This window comes from Neopelma chrysocephalum, unplaced genomic scaffold (assembly GCF_003984885.1).
Source record: "Neopelma chrysocephalum unplaced genomic scaffold, ASM398488v2 Primary Assembly neopelma1_80, whole genome shotgun sequence".
Lineage (NCBI taxonomy): Eukaryota > Metazoa > Chordata > Aves > Passeriformes > Pipridae > Neopelma > Neopelma chrysocephalum.
Window position 1 is genome coordinate 844,423 of NW_020897741.1, and position 20,052 is coordinate 864,474.

General features: G+C 43.6%; 1 protein-coding gene across 6 annotated transcripts in view; it reads right to left on the reverse strand.

The window, feature by feature from the left end:
• Positions 1-2,312: 2,312 nt before the first annotated feature.
• EVA1A (eva-1 homolog A, regulator of programmed cell death) overlaps positions 2,313-20,052 on the reverse strand; it is a 156,954-nt gene continuing 139,214 nt past the window's right edge. For 4 of the 6 annotated variants that reach the window (XM_027690103.1, XM_027690106.1, XM_027690108.1 and 1 more), the window contains 3 exons: positions 14,733-14,897; positions 10,888-11,061; positions 2,313-3,783 (listed from right to left, as the gene is read on the reverse strand). In XM_027690103.1, the coding sequence (XP_027545904.1) occupies positions 3,413-3,783; positions 10,888-11,061; positions 14,733-14,897 (710 nt within the window). In that variant the 3' untranslated portion in view covers positions 2,313-3,412. The remainder of the gene's footprint in view (positions 3,784-10,887; positions 11,062-14,732; positions 14,898-20,052) is intronic. The other 2 variants (XM_027690105.1, XM_027690104.1) reach the window with 1 other exon arrangement.

A 20,052-nucleotide genomic window follows, 5' to 3' on the forward strand; every position in this document is an offset into this window, starting at 1 on the left:
AGTGTCATGTGCTTCCCCCTTTTATCAAATGGCCGAGCAACTCAGAGTCTAGGATTGCTCTGTTATCCTCCGTTATAAAATTCTAAACTTAAACTGAGGCATAAAGAACAGATTCACATGGAAAATTACCTCAGCATCTTTTTATCCAAAAGGTCACTGATTAAGAAATTCATTCATGAAGCAGGACAAATTTATTTCAACTTCTTTATCTGTCTCAGGGAATTTGAATAGTATTATTCTGGAAATAATATTTCACTTTAATGCAAAAAATTAAGTAAGCATGGAAGTAAGAGAGAAGAGCTACGCATAACCTCCTACAAGAGAGATTCACATTAGGCTGATAGAAAAGCATTTATTCTCTGCTCTCTAGCTCTATGAGTGTTTTAATACTTCATATGACACGGTGAGTACAACACAAAAGGTGGAAACTATACAGGTCCAAACCTCTGTAAGCTTAAGATACTTTTTTGTGGGGTAAGAAATACAGATTTGACCCTGCCCCCAGTGAATCCAGCTCTTCTATACTCCAGGTGACTGATTTTGCTCCACTGATAGATCTAAAGGCAAACCACCAACTCCTGCCCCACAAATTTTGACTGTGTTTTGTCCCCCAGACAAACTACTCAGCACTTTTGGGACAAATCCAGAAATAGTTACAGAATGACTTAAAGTCTTTTTATTTTGCTCAAAGGATTGCACTTTTTCTTTTTTCTTCTGTCTTCTTAGAAATGCACATCCCTGAGAACAAAAACAGGAGCCAGAAGGTACATGAAGGTATTGCACATGCTATGAAGGCAGTGAGACTTGTGTTACATCTTCTTACCTAGGGCAAGCTTGGGATGGGCTTGTCTGCTCAACTCTGCTCCTTTGTATTGCAGACTTCATCTGGAAGATTTACAGCAGCACTAGCAATGCTAAGGGAGAACTGCTCATCCATTTGTAACTCAAGTTCTGTTGTGATTTACATTTGAAGCAGATATTTTAATCCCTCGGATGCATATCAGGTATGCTCAGATTTACCACTGTTGCTCTTTCCTCTGGTCAAAAAAAAAATCCTTTGGGAAAATCATACCCATAAATCCATTCTTTTATAACATTTTTAAAATCAGTTTTGCAAGCTATCTCCCAGGACACAGCACTCTAAATCTGTAAATATGCTGTTCTTTAGTCACCAAGGCTAAGGGACTATATGGTTATAGGGGAAAACACATGGCCAACAAAACTGATCCTTCTGACCTCACCCCATCATTTTGCTCCTCAACACCTTCAGCAGAATACAATCAACATTCCAGCTGAAGCACCTGGCGATGGGAATCAAGGGCTTGGGACCAGCCTCCTGCTTTATTTCTACATATTAGCTGCAAAATTACATCCCAGTTCAATACCGAGTATTTCCATTTGAATCTTCATGGGACCAGGACCCGGAATTGCCCTGCAGTGCTAGAATTGCCTTCCCAAGTGAAGCCACCTCTCATCAGTCAGTACAACCAGCTGCAGTTACTCAACTTTGCTCTCACCCTGCAAGAGCCAGAAGTAGTAGTTGTGGGCACTTCAGATGCAGCTTTCCCTAGCCAGGGAAAGAGCCCCATGGTGATCCCAAAGAGTGTCAAGAAGGCCCCTGGTGCCAGGGATCAGTCCCACCATGCAGCTGTTTGTCACAGCACATGAACCCTTACAGCCCCACTCGAACATCCTCAGTTATCTTGCGGTAAGATCTCCTTAAGACTCAGGGAAAGCTGTGGGTAGTCAGAGGTTTTCGTCTTTATTTGCACTGTCAGCATTTGGTGAACTCTTAATATATATATGTTATATCTATAACCCTTAACATGCCTATATGAGAAAGGAGCAAACCCAAAGCCATGCAGGCAACAGCAGTGTCACACAGATGTTAAAAACAGCAAGTTCTGTGACTGAAGTGATGTGAACTGGCACTTGGGAGTGAGCACGGTGGTGATATCCCATGGAATACTCCATGGGACAACTGAAGAAGCACTAAAACATTGCACCTTTTCTTGCATATGTTTTTTTGTTGTTGTTTGTTTAGCATTTGCTTCTGGCCCAGCTATGACTTGAGTCTTGGGGACAGGTCAGCTTTGGGGTGGCCCCCTGAGAACCACCACACTGCTCAGCTGCTCCTGCCCGTGTACACCACAGAAGTGGACTGATGGGCTGTAGCCAAAGCAAAAAAGTGCCTCCAGTTTCCAGCATGCAGAAAACATCAGACTTGATTGCTTGCAGAGGTGTGCTGCTCTTCCAAAGTATCTCCCTCAAGCAACACTTGTGCCAAAACTGAGGATGCAAATTTAAACCCATTGAAGCAAACCAGAGTTTATTTAGCATTTATTACCCATTTTATTGTCATATGTGACTTCTTCTGTCTTGATTTTTCCTCTGGTAAACACAGACCTTTTATTTTTTTATTAATTTTTTTTAATAAAATATATAAAACATTGTGCATTGCTATCCATAGGAAAACTGTAGTTTAACAACAACAACAAAAAGAATAAGGCACATTCCTGTGCAGCATCTTCAAATATATATATATATATATATTTAAAACAAAACAAAAAGAAAACCTTTTTCAACCTCTTTGAGGTTGTTAACTTCTCACCAGTCACTGACACATCTCTTATATTACCATAATTTCACTGTTGGAGGTGGATTGGGTTGTGTTTGACAGGGGCCAGCAGGGAGAACAGACTCAAAAAAATAATAGGATTTTATCCCTGAGGTGTCAGTAAAAAAACTAAATGTTCCCATTGAAAAGGAAGATGAAAAGACAGCCATAAATAACTGAATACACTATGGCAAACATCCAAGCACCGAGATGATTTCACGATGGAAGAATCCCCCTCCCCCCCATCCCGCAGTTCTTAACAAGTCATATTTGCTGTTGGGTTTTAATCAGGGTAATCTCATGGCTTCTGAAGTCACAAGACAATCCGTCAGGATGCACTTCCCCCTCCCTCCTCAAATCATCTTTCCACATTTGTCATTTTGTTCATAGTGCTCCCACAGTCCTCAGGAAAGGGAAAACCAAAAAATCCTAAATGAAAACCAACTCCTGCGAGACTTCTCTGCTCAGCCAAGAGAGGAGTACTCATATTGCAGCGTGCTGAACACCATATCCCATGTGGGAGGACTGTAATTGTCACCTTCCTGCCTGCTACTAAGAAATGAAGTTGGCAACCACCTCTGTTGAAACCAGAAAGTGTCTGTGAAGAGGGGTGATAGCAACATGTCAGGGAGAAGGAGACGGGGAAAGCTTTATTGCTGTCCATCCACACCACTCCAGCTGGCACACCTGATAGGAAAAGGGGAGACACCCACAAAATATTCCTTCCCCCCCCTCCTCTATCACGTGTGGAGCAGCCCCAGGGCGCAGGGCAGGACAGTTGGACTCCCAATCACTTTAGTAGTAGCGGTTGAGGCTCCTGGTCCCTGGGATGTCGGGCTGGCCGTTCATCCAGATCTCCCGGATGATGCGCTCCCGCTCCTCCAGCCGCTGTGCCCGCTCCAGCTCCTCTGCCGAAGTGAAGACGTTCATGTTCAAAGTCCTCTCGAACCTGCGGTGCCTGCGGGCGGACAGGTCCGAGGTGGTGTCCGAATCGTCGTCGCTGTCACTGCTGTCGCTGTCGCTCTCCCGCTCCCGAGGAGGCTTTTTGGAGGAGGAGCGTTTGCAGTCCGTCCGGCAGGACACCCTGAGCACCAGGGCCAGCAGGGTCAGGACAAGTCCAATACACACTCCGGAGACAAAATACAGGGCAGCCCGCTCGGGGTTTTCTGGCAGGAGAAAGGAAACGGTGGTCAAGACCAACCCTCAAAAGAACAGAACACACACAGCCTTTCCATACACACACCGGGCACGGTCTCTGGAGGGGCAGAGTTTCCAGTGACTGCTTTTACTTCCATGCCCTCCTTTGCCTCCTCCCCCCGAAGGAATCGGGAAGAATTTAAACGGTGGATTTGCTGCCAAGGCATTTGCCCACATGCAGAATGTGGGTTTGCTGCAGCCATGTCTTGGAGTTGTCTGGAAGGCAAGAGAGCAGTCCATGGAATTAAAAGCTATTTCTCACAGGGTTTTCACCAGAGTGCTGCACACCCAGCAGCAGGTAAGTGCATCTTGCTGTCACATCCACTATCTTCATAACAGATATAAAGATTATTACAAAACTTTATATGCTCTCTGTGCTGTGGCCCAGCTGAAATGGGAGGCTTGGCAGTATGGAAAAAATGCATATTATTTATTCATAGGTTTCATTTGCTTATCTAAGGCAAGTGTGCTGGCTTCCCGCCCAGACCACCAAAATGTATACCTGAGCTCCACAAGCACAGCTGGAGTCAGTGCACTAACAGGATGAATCCTGCATAGCCACATTTCTGAGGTGATATAACAGGACTCCAAAGGATCCACAATGCCTTTCAAACTAGGCCATCTTGTTTATTTACCACATTCTTTTCTTTTTTTTTTCCATGGGACTACTTGGAAGTGTAATTATGATAAATGTTGTAACTGCAATTCCCCTGGGCTGAATCACCTTTTTTATAGGCACACTAAATGGGTAAAGGTGAACCCAGCAGAAGTGCCAAGGCCAGCTCTACTCTGCAGTGTCTGCTGGGTGTCCTGAGTTGAAGGATGGAGTCAGTTCCTCAGATGAGTTTTATTCCCTTGAACTAAGTGATGGATCTGTAACAGCTCCCACCAGCTGAGAGCCTGACATTCGGCCTCGAAAGATCTCTGTAGCTAAAAGACTACACCCTACTTTCACTTCCCCCCACTGTGTTTTCAAAAGCTGCCCTTTCCAGCTGGTCTCCTTAAAGCAAAGTTTGCAGAAGGTGAACTGGAGACTATTTGGAGATGTTCAAAACTCAACAGGACAAAACCCTGCTCTAATTTCAAAGCTGGCTCTAAATCTGAAGTTAGTCATGTTCTGAGCAGGAGGTTGGACCGGAAGATTCCCAGAGGCCTGTTCCAACCTCAATTATTCTCTAATTTTGTGGTCAGAACCTAAACACTGTTTCGTGTACCATTCAAGGCAATGTGTAGTTTCGTGTCTGGATGTGCTCATGGAACAGTTACAGAGACAAAACAGCTTTGTGCCCTTCACTTCTCTCCCAAATGAATCTCAAAGGTGACTGACAAGCCAAGGTGGAGGAAGATGTCAAGACAGTCTGAAAATTGGCTCATAAAACATAAAACTGATGCAAGAGTGGTTGATGTGGATGACATGGGGAAAAAATCAGGCTGAAGAGAGGGAGAAAAAAGGAGGAGGAAAGTGCAGCAGATACCTGCCCAAAAAGAGAAAGAGGTGGACCAGCTTCCTGCAACTTCTGCTGTGACAAAACAAACAGGACACTAAACTGAATGTGCCAGTGGGCTCATGAAGGGGACGCTGAAACTAGATGATCTTTAAGGTTCCTTCCAACCAAACCATTCTATGAAATGCAGCAGTAGTTAGTTGGAAAGCCAAGTGAGACCAAAGCCAAAGGTTTTAAACTAAGATATTTTGATAAAAGTAAGACAGCCAAAATCCAAAGGTAAAAGAGAAGATACCAGAGCAGGCATGAAGCATGTGCCAACGACCCCTGCAGCGCCTGGCAAGTGAAATCCTTGCTCCAATGAAGCTAATGTCCCCTGAACTCAGGGGACAGGACTCAAATTAAAACTTCAGCCTTGTTTGTGCAGTAGCAAAGCTGCTGCCGCTGCCCATATGGTCTTGTGTGAACAGTGAAGAAGTGGCTTAAATTTCAGAGATTTGAAAACTCCAGGGAAAGCAGAATCACTCCTGATGACACTTTTACTTCCATGTGCAATGTAACTGAGGACACTAATCACCAAGGTCCTTTTGCAAGTAGCCCTAAGGAGGGCTCTGGGGACACCTGGAGCTTGGGAGTGTGAGAAGAGCAAACAAGCAGGATTGATGTGTTTGTACTGGAAGTCACTGGGTCCAGCCTGCCTCAGCTCTGCCTGGCTGACAGGACACCAGGCACACTTTCCTGAGTACCACATTCTGCACACACATGGGCTTGATTTGGTTGCATTAGTTCCACTGCTTGTTCCTTTAAAGCAACTCATAAAAAAAACATGGATGGGAGCCTGAGACACAGGCACATGCAGTTTCTGTGCCCCCGTTTTTGCCCGTGTCCTGCTTTTCCTTTCTCCTCCACACTTTTTTTTCATGCTACTGTATCCAGCTCATGAACAAAATGCACTTCGATTGCTACTTAAGTATCCATTTTTCATCCCCTGCTCGTGCTTGTACATACAGCCCTTCATGCAGCACGATGGCTGTAATTGAATCTTTGGGCTCCAGTGGCATTTATGAGCTCCTACAGCTACTCTGTCAATATCTGAGACACTGTCTGGATTTCCTCACAAAGCTATAACCTTACATTCAACTGCAGTCTTGGCATTTATCATACGTACACTCCACTTGCACAGCAGCAGCATCTCTTTTTTTTTTTTCACAGCAGAAAGAGCAACTTAAGCTAAAAACCATGGGCTCAATCTGCTTTTTCTCAGTTGAAGTAGCCAAGTCAGCAATAGTCTAGATTTAACAGTTTGACGGTCCATAAGTGATTTCGAGAGCCTCCCCCATTGTGTGTTCTACTTGGAAAGACCAAGAGGGGCACCCTCTTCAGCAAATGGATGTTCAGCATCTTCCAAAAGCTCAAAAGTGGCTCAGATTGATCATATCAACACTGAAGCTCCTCAAAACACTCATTATACTTGAAAAAAAGTTCTTTAAAAGTGTATGGACATCAGTAGCAGGAATTAACATAATTCTGACATTCATTCATTCGGGTGTGTGTGTACACTCATTAACACATAGATTTTAACCAGTGTAGCTTTTTCTTCCACTGCTGTGGGTGACAGCTGAGAGCTTCCAGCAGAACCTACTTGCCATCAATTTCTTAAGCTGGGGTTACCTTTCCCCTTCCTTGTCTTTCTCTTTCTTGGTTGAAAGCATTGATGAAAATGTCACTGATTCAAGTCTGATTTTAATCCATGCAGAAAAATATATATGCTCTATATAACCCTCTATACAAAAGCCACCATTTTCTAGGGACTTTAATTGGCCAAAAATTAGAAACACACTTTATTTTATTTTTTCCAACCAAACCAGCAGCAATTACAGAGCCCATTTCCTGAGGGCTAACAATCTGCTGGGAGCATCAGCCCAGACTCTCATCAATTCCCCAGGAAATGCCACAGGCCAAGGTTGTTATTGCTATTATAATAAATTGTTTCAATAAATAAAAAACAATCAAGACATTAACGCTGCTGGCTTCCTGTGATGGCTTCATGTATTCCAAAACCTCAGTTGGGAGGAAAATTTCAGAGGGCCCCCAGTAAAAGGTGCAGCATTAAGCATGGCCAGACAAACAGTAGGACCAATATCTTCCTGGGAACTTACCATTAGCCCCACAGGCTGTTAAAATCCCCTTGCAGAATAGAAGACGCTCTCCAGGAGCCCCTTATTAATAAGGCTCAGGCCAAGCAGTCTAAAAGTTGGAATGATATCTCCTGGGTTGTATTTTGGAAGCCCCTTGTTAACACCTTGGCAGCAAAGTTTTGTTTATGGAAGAAGAATAAAACAGGGATTTGTGGAGTTTTCTCTCCAACCACTTCATCTTGAGTGCAATGACAAAACTGGAATAAGTCCCTTGCCCAAAAAGGAGGCACTGGAAGAGCTCTGATACAATTTGAATGTTTAATATTTACAAAAGCATGAGGAACGGTTCTGCTCTTGCTGATAGACTGTGACTGCAAAGACGATTCCAGCTGTCACTGAGACTGGTGAAGTCTTTCCAAACACTCAGGCAAGTTTTGGAACAGGTCCACAACAAATAACAGGTCTGAGGTTTGTAGGCAGAGATTGCATCCAGTTAAAAACCTAATTCTATAATCGGCTTTCAAATTAAGGGTATGTCTGAGTCTTGTGCAAGACTGAACTCTAAATAATGTTTATCTGTTTGATCATCTACTAAATTCACTCCTTATTGACACTGTTCACACTTTCTCCCTGTTTCTGAAGAAATAGATTCTGGAAGCTGGGATAAGACTAACACCTAACTGTCTTTGATACCTAACCATGATGACAACTGCAAATCAAGATTCCTGCAAAGAAGTTTTGTTTCCTGCTGTGCTGTGATTTTTACTACTCAGTTGTCCATATGAACATTCCCAACTTTTATACGGGAACATCAGTCAAAAAAATGGTGGAAATGAGCACGGAGGCTTTCACTAGTACTGGCACTTCTCCCCTCTGTGCACCGCAAGACTCTGCATTTGTAAGTGACCAAGCCTGCAGACTCTTCGTCTGCAGCTGCCCACCCAGAACTGCCATTTTGTGCGGAAAATGTGGACAACATTGAGCACACAAGTGATCCCACCATTTGTGGATGCTCTCCTCAGGCTAAGAGACATTCCAGCACCAGGAGGCAGGGAAAGTAGCAGAGTGGATCATGTTTTCAAGCATTCACTTCACCTATGAAATAGCCCAAGCCCAAGCTTCTTTTTCCTGCAGTGTGTCTGAGGGTATACACGACGCTCTGCCACAAAAAAAAAAAAATTTCTATGTTGCCCCTGCCTATTTACAATTTTCTTGTGCAAGCTCCTGTTTTGAGCCAAAAATAATGACAAATCCAACATTTCTTCTAAAAGCAGAGGGCTAAATTACATGTAGCAGATAAAGATGGTTTAGGACATCTACTGTTTCAATTCATGAGGAGGTCCATCATTTATTTTTGTTATAAGTAACAAACTGAACATATATATCACTTGAGTCTAAAACCCATCTAACAGCCATGGTTAAGAACACCGAAACTAGATGATCTTTAAGGTCCCTCCCATCCCAAAATGTTCTGTGATTCTATGACACATTGGAAAACAAGAGCAACCAGGTCCTGAACTCAGTACTGGAAACCAAAGTCATGAGAGGGTAAGCAACAGCAAGCAAAGCAAATCCCCCAGCACTAAGACAGTTAAAGTTGTTTGGGCTACAGTAAAACCTAGAGGCTCCTTCCAAGACTGACACCTTGGGAAGGGGATGAATCGAGGCCTTGTGCCCTAAAAAACCAACGCAGAGTCAAAGAGTTCTGCTGTGACCAATGAAAGCAAAGTCCATGGGGCATTGTCAGCAGCCCTGAATCATAGTCCCAACTGACCCTGACCATAAATCCCACAACCTTCTGTTGCTCATTACTGTTCAGATGGGGAGCATGATATTAACAGCATTTTGTTTTATAGTAAGGTTGGGAATGCAGGTATTTTCATGTCAAAAAGTGGCAGCTGGAGGTAAGGGAGGGAGAAATGCATAGGACAGAAGACTTCTTCAAGGCTTGTTTTTTATAATTTTTCCTTAGAGAAACTCATGTAAGAAAAAAACACACCCTACTCAGCTATATTCTGTGAACACTACTAATTCCACTTAATCTGCCGGATTCTTACAGGTGCCATGAAAAGATGGATCCTGATGACACCACTGGATGTGTAGAAGCGCAGAACTTCGTATAACCATTCGTGGTCTTTTTCGAATGACACTTCATTAAGTAATGTGCAGAAACACTCTTACTACTCAGAGATTCTAAAATACAAAGCCCAAGTTAGCTGTTTCAAATCCAAACGCTCGTCTGTAGCAGCATGGTGGCATCTCAGCAAGAGCAAGAGCGTGGCACCAAGAATAAACTAGTATTTAATGAATTAGCAGGACTGAATGGCACACAAACACCCAAGAAAAAAGTGACCATAGATAGTATTTTCTGCCTTGAGAGGCTATTTACACACCTACCAGGGTCGTCCTTTTGGGAAAGCAGCAGAATTTGGCCTGAAATATGCTGAATTAGTGCATCTGATGCTATTCGGCCAGTGCTCCTCTATCTTCCATTTTTTGGGTTAGTTCCTTCAACTAATGTAGGCAACTAGTGCAAGCAACCCCTACTGCTGATAAGGCACCTCATGCTGTGGGGAATATTTGCACTCTATCACCTGCCTCTGCTGTCCTTTCACTATCAATGGTACTGACCCCAAGCACTCAGTAGGGTACACAATCTTTATTTCATAGAATCATAGAATGGTTTGGGTTGGAAGGAATTTTAAAGCTCATCTTGTTCCAACCCCCTTCCATGGGCAGGGACACCTTCCACTAGACCAGATCGCTCAGGGCCCCATCCAACCTTGCCTTAAACACTACCAGGGATGGGGCAGCCATTACCTCTCTGGGCAACATGTGGCAGTGCCTCACCACCCTCACAGTAAACAATTTCTTCCTAATATCTAATATAAACCCACTCTCTTTCAGTTTAAAGTCATTCCCCCTGGTTTTATCACTTTTCTTTCACCTTTTAAAGTGAATCTTTTTAGAAGACTGCTCCTCTGTTACTTGAAAGATATATGTGGGTGAAAGATAAGCTGTGATCCAAGGAAATCTTACTCTAAACTAAATTTAAATATTCAATTAAGTAGATTCTCAAGTTACTTCATCTTCACACTTCTACTGAAGATAGGCCAAATTCTCTTAAGCAGTGTAATGTTCTGAGTGCCGTTTATTTTCCAAATTATGGGACAACAAGCTTGCCTCTCTAATGAGCCAGGCTTTGATCTCCAGGAAAATGAAGCATTAGGAATAATACCACATGTGAGATTACATTGTACTTAACTGCAGATGAGAGCAAATCCAGTGGAAAGCAGAGCACAATAAACTCTGGTATATATATACTGTCTGCTAGAGCTGCCCTGGTCAGGTCTTTCAAGAGAGAGTTTGCAGAGAGACGAATGAAATACATAAGCAGTTCAAAGAGGCAGATTTAACCTCAGGTGACTGCAAAATGAGGGTCTACAAAAAGCCTGCAAGAGCCCAGAGAGATGGCAGCCACAAGACCTACCTGTGATGAAGGCATAGGCTGCCAGGATGTTGCTGAGCAGGGCCATCTCCGTGCTGACACCCACAGGCTCCATGCTGCTGGTGAGCACCGGCGGTTGTGTCTCATCCACAGGAAGCAGGAGGGGGGTGTTGTCTAGAGGGTAGAAAGTGGCAGATCTCCCTTTCTTCTTCTCTGCTTTGAAACAGAAATGGAATGAGGAACGATGAACGTGACCCAGCCCTACCCTGCCCTAGCCCCACCAGGTCAGCATCTGTGTTCAGAAATCTGGAGCTGCTCAAGAGCAAGCCACACAGATTTGCCCTTTTTTGGGGGGTAACTAAACCTTCTCAAGTAGCTTCAGCTGAGCACATATCCTGGCTGCATCCAGGCATCATCTTCTCTTCCCCATCTCCTGCTGTTTCATGTCACCACTTAGGCACACCCATCTACGCTACAGCAAATACATAATCAGGTTTCTTTTCTCTTATGTATATCAAAGGAGCCTTTATCAACAGTGGGTTCAGCTAAGCTTGTAAGGAGGACTGGGAAACACAGGCAGAGCCAGCAACCCTCTGCCGGTGCCGCGCTGTAGTGACCCATCCACACCTGGTAAACAGACGTGCTTTCTCTCCAGCCTTTGTGGGGAAGGGCAGACCTTGGTTTACGACTTCCTTCAGAAGCCTGCTTGTATTGTATTTCACCTAGACACCATTTCCCCTTTGGAGAGGTGAGTGAACATGGGTTAATGATTTGATTTTATTTGTTGAAGACTGAAGCTAAGGAGGCAGCTCATTCCAGGAGGCTCAAAGAGACCCTTTCAGATCTTATCACCTCACTGCTGAGGGCTCCCTGCACCTTGATCTGCAGGCAGACACCCCCCTACCGACAAAACACTAATTGTTTTCAACACAGGAAAAAGTCAGTGCAAAGGATGCAGCTCCGTCATCCATGTGAGTGTTTAACTGCAGCTATTACAGATTTTCAGGCTCCCTTCCCTGAGTGTCTAGTTCTGAACAAAAGCAAGCATCGCTCTGTAAAATCACAGACTTGCACCAGGCTTCCACTTATCTGCAGGTATTAAATTCAGGAAACTGCCAGCTCCATCTCCAGTGGTGCCACCAGTGCCACACATGCAAAGGCATTCTGTCAGCAGTCATGATGTGAGATGGTCTTTGTTCATTGGCTGCCTGATCTGTCTCCTCTCCCTGCAAACCCGGCAGCGTGAGACGTCACCTTCAGCTTCCCGCTGTGGGTGCCAGGAAGCGGCTCAGCCCAGGGCAGCAGCAACAGAAAGTGAGGGGCGTCAAACAGAACAGGTAATACTGGATGGAGAGGGACTGAGTGCATGAACGTGCATGCTGTAATGCCAACTCATCTGCCTCGGAGGAGAAGCAATGGGGATGGTTGTCCAGGTGTCGCTGTAAGGGATCAGCGCCAAGGAATGCGGGTGCTGCTGCATCTCTGCCACTGAATAGCTGCATGGCCTTGGGAAACCTACATGTTAAAGGCCACCACGGTGTTAATGACTGGCCTTCAAGCAAAGTTTTTAAACATGGGTGGCTCATATCCCAACGGATAAAATATTCCAAGAACCTGTTGCTTTAGGACACTAGAGATCACTGTGGATCACTTGTGCAAATGGAGGCGATGGGATGTAGAAGGTCAAGGGCATATTCAGCAGGAAACCAATAGCAAAGTTTTAAAAAATCTTTCAATTCAGATGTAGGCACTAACATGCCCTCTAATCTTTCCTTTATTCTCTCTGTTTGGTAAATCTGTCTGTACCAGTGGTTGAATTTTTCCCTACCACTGTTCCAAAGAAATCCACAGAAGCAGGGTAAATATTCCATTTCTACAAACTGAACTTAAAACCTGGATACTTCAGAGCAACTCAAGTAGCACCATGCATCTAAACTTAGGCAATGGAATCCTGCTATTAGTTGAGGGATATCAGAAAGCCATTCAGCTCTCCCTGTAGCAGACACTTAAAGCTTGATGTATTTGCTCACACATAGACATCTAAGGCACCCCATGGAGGATATCCATGTAGAGATGACAGGTATGATGTAGGGGAAACTCTCACCCTTCTAGAAGCCAGGTAAACACCCCAGGTCATCACAAATGACACATTTATATGGGGATAACTGATCTTGCCTGAGATGCCTCCTTACTGAGGTCTGGCTCTGAACTGGTTAATCCAAAATCCCTTCACAATAAACGAAGGGCACCTCCAGGATATAATCACAAATATATTTCATAGCCATATGTCAGATGGACACCTCTGCTGGGTATGATGCATCCATTGTAAACCACACTGTGCAATAATAGTGTATTTAAGACACTTCTCAAGTGAGATGTAGAAGAACCTTTTTTTTTTTAACTTCTAACTTATCCAAGGAAGAGATGCAATCAAACCAGTTTTTAAATGAATACTCATCTGCATACACTAAACTCCAGCAAAGAACACCACAAAACCACAGAACTGGTTTTATCATTGGCAGGATTGTACAAGCACAGACATGGAAGACAGAAAATAACTGGACTTATGCAGGAGGAAAAAAACAAACACACACAATTTCACAAGGGCCATGTGTTGCTACACTATGTGGTTCCCTGGCCCCACAAGTCACTTCAGGACCATAATAGAAGACATCCCCTTTCCTCCTTGCTACCTTGGAAAACTTGTCTATGCCTAATCAGCTCACTACTACTGGTTTTCTCCTCACCCTTCTTAGCTGTTCCCAGTCACTTGAATGGTTTCTCCATGAATTTACACCAAAGCTGAGCAAAATTATTTCAGCCAGCAATAATTTGCCCAACACCACAGTATAAACACAGGAGAGGTTATTCATGATACCAGGCTGACTTTAGCAAATAGTTTTAATAAGAGAAACAAAACAGAAAATGTCCAAGTATTTGCTTTGTTATTTTTCAAACATTTTTTTAGCTTTCAATTTCAAAATGACATCTTTGTTTGAAAAGTGGTGCATATTTTGAAAATGAATGAATAAACAATGTGAAAACTAAATAAAAGGTGTCACTTATTGAAGTGAAATGTTTAGATGAATGAAAATGAGTTCAGGGTATCTTTTTTGCTTGCTTAAAAGTATCTCCAGGATCACAATATTTATTTGGTGCTAACTCAAAATTCTTTTCCTTGGCGATTTTTCAGTAAGGCCTCCAAAGGGACAAATTTGTTATTGTCAGTTCTTAATTATTTGTGGATTGACTATCCAAGCTGTGGATTAACATTGTCAGGAGTGTAGACAGAGACAAGGTAGTTTAGCCCATACCCACCCTAGAGCTGAACCTCTGGGAACACAGGCTGGAAATTTCAGTAGTGTCATATACTATCCATTGCATGTTGGGAAACAATGCAAACCCACTGAGTAACTCAATACGTGCTCACCTATGCTTTTTCCTTATTCATACAGCATCTCTTCCTTCTGCTCACCTATCCCTATAGATAGCTGAGACTTCGTTCACATCTCTTCACTTTGCATTTTATGAAAATAGCATCATATTTCAAAGCTCAGTTCAAAACTTCTCCATCCCCTGTGTGGCAGATCTACTGTCTCTGCCCTGTTTTTTTTTTTTCCTTTGCCACTGTATTAGACAGGTCTGCAAAGTATTTCTGTGATGAGTTTTGACATGTATGGCCATGACTGATATTTCAGGAAACTCAGTGTTTCTTGAACAGTTTCACAGTTCACTTTAGCCCATCGCTGATCACGCCTCGAAGCTTCCTTTCTGACTGTGACATGGATGGGATTTGGGCACAATAGAGAAATCCAGATTAGGAGACAGAAAGGAGCAGTTATCACAACACAGTTAGGTTTGGGCAATATCACAATAGTCACAGCTACCTGGGAGAGCTCGTCCTATACTGGAAGGAGAGACATCAGAAAGGAACACTCCGTCCCCTATAACATTGGGATCAAACACTCTTGGTTGCAGTGGAAAATGTGGCTTCTGATATCCTTGGTAATTGGTTGGTCTTGGCTGAGTTTCATGCAGAAGCTTCTTGGGAACTGAAAGAGAGGAGTAAGAAGAGCACAGTTGTTAGAGTGAGTTATTTCAGCTGGTCAGAATGAGAACTGTCACATTATGCCACGGGCTCAGCTGATACTTAATTACACCATGTGCAGCCCAAACAGACATTCATCTTCCACTATGATGAATGCTCTCCAAGTGCCAGCACAGAGATATTCAATGAGAGAATGCTGGAAACTATAAAGTGATTAAGATATTGTTTATTTACAATTAAACTTTGAGACTAGGCTAAGGATCAGATTCAGACATTTTATTTAGACACACGTCTTAGAAACTTAAATGCCTAGTAAGACAGAATTTGGCCTCAGCCCTAAGCTTCAGAGCACTTCAGGTAGACACCTCTATTCCTATCATGACAGGGTGCTGGGCAGGATGCCCTATAGCAGTGGGAGCTATAGGCTATGCCTGAAACACTGCCTCTCTCCAGCCATGAAGTTGCTGGCTCAAGACTGAACATCAAAGATTTCTGTCCACTCCAGATTCACAAAACCAGACTCTAGAGGATGCTGTTCACATGAAATCATAAAGCTTAAATCATCCACCACAAAAGTAAAAAATCCCACCTGCAAGAAATGGTCCCCACCCCATGAGATCCATTGGGCTTTAGGACTGTAAGTAAGCTGCAAAAGGCCCACTCCCACCACCCTGAGGAGGGTGAAGACTCAGCTAACCACTACTGCTCTCTGTGTTCTGTCAGCCACAGCAATAGCAATATGCAGGCAAGATGATGAGTTAATATGTGACAGTTTTTTTGGACATCTCTAGTCTCCTCTTTGGACCAAGGCATGCCTCAATAAGAATATTTTCTCCTCCTCGATGTTGCAAGGCCAGTTCTTCAGCTGTACATCCCAGGTAAAGAAATCAAAGCCAGTGTAGCTACCTCCAGGTACACCCTCTGAAGGTGAACCCACACAGTAAATTCACTAATTTCCCCTGTAGGGACAAAGCACAGAGTCATTTACAGAGCTGAACCAGTTCTCTGCCCCAGCCACAGCCAACACCTCAGGCTATTTCAGAGCAAAGTGCTCCTCCATACAAAGAGAAGAAACAGGTATACAGGCCATTCTGTTCAGAAATCAGAGGAAGAGAGTGATGAAAGACAAAAATAAATTAAAACTTCCAGAGGAGAAAGATTTATTTCCCCATCAGTGACTATATACTAATATATACATAAAAGCAGACAACCAAGACTTAAGTGTGTTAAAGACACAGACTGTTAAGAACCAGGCACAATTTCAGTAGACCAACATGAACCCCAAGAGAAGGTTTCTGGGATGCTCATCTCCCCTTTCTCCAAGTCTAACGGCACCAACTTCTCTCAATCCAAGCAGGCTGCCACCTCCCAGTGCCTCGTTTGCCCCATGGCTCCACTTGGGATCATACTATCTCTTATCTCCACTCTTCACGGAGGCGTTAAGAAGCATAATTAAAAATGCAAAGCACTTTGAGATGCTTGGCAGAAGCATTGAGGGCTTGGAAAGAGTGCAACTCCAGAGCAGAAAGGAAATTCCTGCCTGCCCCCTGCAGCTAATCAGCTGCCAGACTGGAACAGGAGATTTAATCATGTCCATTAAATTTGCCTGCATCACCCACCACATTACTACTGGTGGGTGAAGTGATCCAACCACCTTGTTTACATTATGTTCGACTTACTGCCTTTACTGAGGCAAAGAAAATTGTAACTAGATTTACAGACTGACCTCCTGATTTAGGCTGCCAGGACATCAGCCTTGAAGTTTTTGCATTATTAGTAGAGTCATGCTAGGTCAGGAACAGACAGAAAACCCCACAGCTTCTGAATATCAAAGAGCTGGCACAGTAGTTTCTAGTGAATCCTGAATTGGCAACTGTTGGAAAGCAGAAAAAGAAACACAACCCCTGGTAGGAACTAGACAGGAGCAAGGAGGATACCTGTGCCAGGGAAATATCAGAAAGTCTGGGGAGAAGGTGAGTAGAACAGAGATTATCCAGCAAATCATAGGCAGGGAGAACTGCAGTTCTGAGTGCCTAATTTGAGACACCCAAAGGGACCCAGAGGGCATAGAGCTCAGCACCCTCCAAAAATAAATTGCCCTATTGCTGTATCTCAGACTGAGGACCTGAAAGGTATTTTTCCTTTACACAGGTTTCATCCAAACTACATCCCAGTAACACATTGATAGACATCCAATGAAGAAAATGAAGCAAAAGGGACACAATTTTTTAGCAGCTTTTGACTAATCTTTCACATTTCAGTCTTACTTTTCTTCATAAACATCTACTTTCACCCCCCAGCACTCATGACTGTCTCCAGGGCACAACATAGGCTGGGTGGGCCTGCATCTTTCTTAGAAAATGTGACACCACCAGACAAACATTTGAGTCAAGCAGGAGGAAGAAACATCATCTTTTCTACATTTAACACCATCTTAGCACACCCAGGGAATTGAGCTATGGCTTTTCCACCTTGGCATCTGTGCCACCACCATTCAAATGCTACCTATAGGACTATGGGATGAGTGAGGTAAAGCAAAACATTGCTAAATCAGTCAGCAACTGGTCAACAGCATCCCAAGGAAGAGTAGAAATGGAGAAGTATTAAGGGGGAAGCATTCATGGAGACTATTTATTGTCACCTTACTGGAGTAGGGTTGTGTTCTCATCTCTTTGGGATAGCTGAGGAAGTAAGAAGACTATCAAGTAGTCATTTGGTGCCTTAAAACATAGGTGGCTGTGAGGACAGATTCCCAAAAGCAGGCATGTGCTTAACATCCATGATTAGCATACCCTTTGGTACTTTCAAAAATCCTAAGAGGTGCTTGTCTTCACTTCAGCAACTAGTTTAAAACCCTGGAAGCAACTTAGTGCAACACAGGATGTCTACAGCATATAATTTTGGACTTTTCCATTTCAAGGGATCATTTTTCTCTGTGGACTCCATAAACATCTTGAGGACATTTTGCCAGGAAAGGCCCATCTTTGCAAAGAGTAAACAGAGAGATGGCATGTAGCAAGTCTGTTCTTTTTCTGGTTTATATGATGCTCAGCCAATACACAGCTTTCTTTTGATTTAGAAAGACTGTGAAATGGAAAGCCTTTCTCAAGTGTAAGACACCTCACAATTTCCAGTTAGCTCCTGTGTGGCAGCCAACTCCACAAGAAAGATTAAACATCTGGTTCCTTTGAAATGCCCTCCTTAAATTCTCCAGAGAGGAGTGCATCTGACACAAAGCATGGCATGATTTGAAGCAAGATGTCAAGTAAAGTTATTTATTATTAAAACCACCAGAAAAAAGTACCTGGGATTTTAGTCTTATCTCAGTATTAAGCACAAAAATCCTGGCAGGAAAGAGTTGGCACTTGGCCTGCTCTGTTCAATCAAGTAGAGAAGTTAAAGCAACTCAGTCAGCAGAAGAAGTGATGTATGTGGACACGAGGGGAAGAAAGAGGGATTCAATCAAAGTGTTAATACACCTCATAGTCAGGAGCCCTGCACCTAAAAATGCACATGAGAAATGAGCTGGGATATTCTGGAAGAGAGGAAAAGAGTTGTTCTAGGGACCTCTGGGGACTTTCAGTCACTCAGGGGGTAGCAGTCAGCCTTGAGATATGGATATTCATCCAAAAGATAAAATTCTACAGTAACTTGTGCTGGGCAGTTGAGCAGCACAGGCAGAGATGTAATTTTCCAATTGCAAGCCCCGCTCTGCCACCCACCCCAGGGTCCAACTGGGACATCACCACACGGACTCCATGTCAGCCAGGACTTGATCTGGAGAGCAAAGGGTCACCATCGCTGTGACACTCCATGAAGGCACCTGCAGAAGTTGGTTCTAGGATATAAATCTGCAAGGCAGCTTTTAGAACAGCATTCCTCTGACATTACAGGTTTTCAAGTCCTTATATAATCCCTCTGTGTCTGCTTTAAAAGCAACCCTAGCTACCAGCTCCCACTGCTCATCTGTCTGAATCAACGTCATGCTAGCAATAATTTATACCAGTTCCCAAACCAAGACCTGCAATACCCATTTGCAATGAATTAATGGTACCAATCTCACAACAAAACCTCTCCTCCACTGCCTGGCACCTTCCCCCCTCTCCCTCCCCTGGCAGGAACAGGAAAATCAAGTGTGCTCTCATGGGCAGAGGAGATCCATCAGAGTCAGTACAAGCAACCAGCAGGACAGTGTGAAAAGGCACATGCTGGTGCTGCTGACAGTATCCTTATTTGTACTTGGTGGAGACTCCTTCTCCTGGGATTTGCACACAAGCACTCTCTTGTGTGGCCAGAAAACCGAGGGCTGATGAAAAGAAAAAGTTACTGTGTCTACAAGCAGCCACATTCTGAATTACAGTGCTAAGAGAAGGAAAAGGCCAGCCGATACCTCACCTCTGTTCATCAAGAGCAGAGAATGACAGAATGGATTGGTTTGTAAGGGACCTTAAAAATTATCTAGTTACACCCCCCTGCCATGGGCAGGGACATCTTCCACTAGACCAGGTTGCTCCAAGCCCCATCCAACCTGGCCTTGAACACTTCAGGGATGGGGCAGCCACATCTTCTCCGGGACAACCTGTTCCAGTGCCTCACCACCTCACAGTAAAGAACTTCTACCTAATATCCAATCTAAAATACTCTTTTTCAGTTTAAAGTCATTCCCCCTTGTCCTATCACTACATGTCCTTGTAAACAATTCCTCTCCAGATTTCTCATAGGCCCCCTTCAGGTCCTAAAAGGTTGTAATAAGATAATTTGCTGTGTTTTCTACTATGTTGATCTATCTAGTTTTAAACACTCCAATCCTGGGGGTTCAGCAAATTGCCACAACATATTATTTTCAGAGGAATATTGCTCTTTCTGAGGAATTCTTTTCAAATATGTTGCTGACTGTTTTAATTTAAGGAAATATATTATTTCCCTAATCAAAACATTGGATGCTATAGTCCCCAAATTTTATGGGTGGGGAATTGGCTGAGGGACAGAGTTTTGAAAGGGTTTAAATATCAAAATTATTTGTCCAATCTCACAGAGGGAGTCTGTGCCAAAGAAAGAAAACAAGCTGACGCTCGCTTGTTTCAGCCTTGTACTCAAACCCTTCCCTCTCTTTGCTAATTTGATCATTTGGCGTTTCCTGATACTCGCTCAGTCCTAAA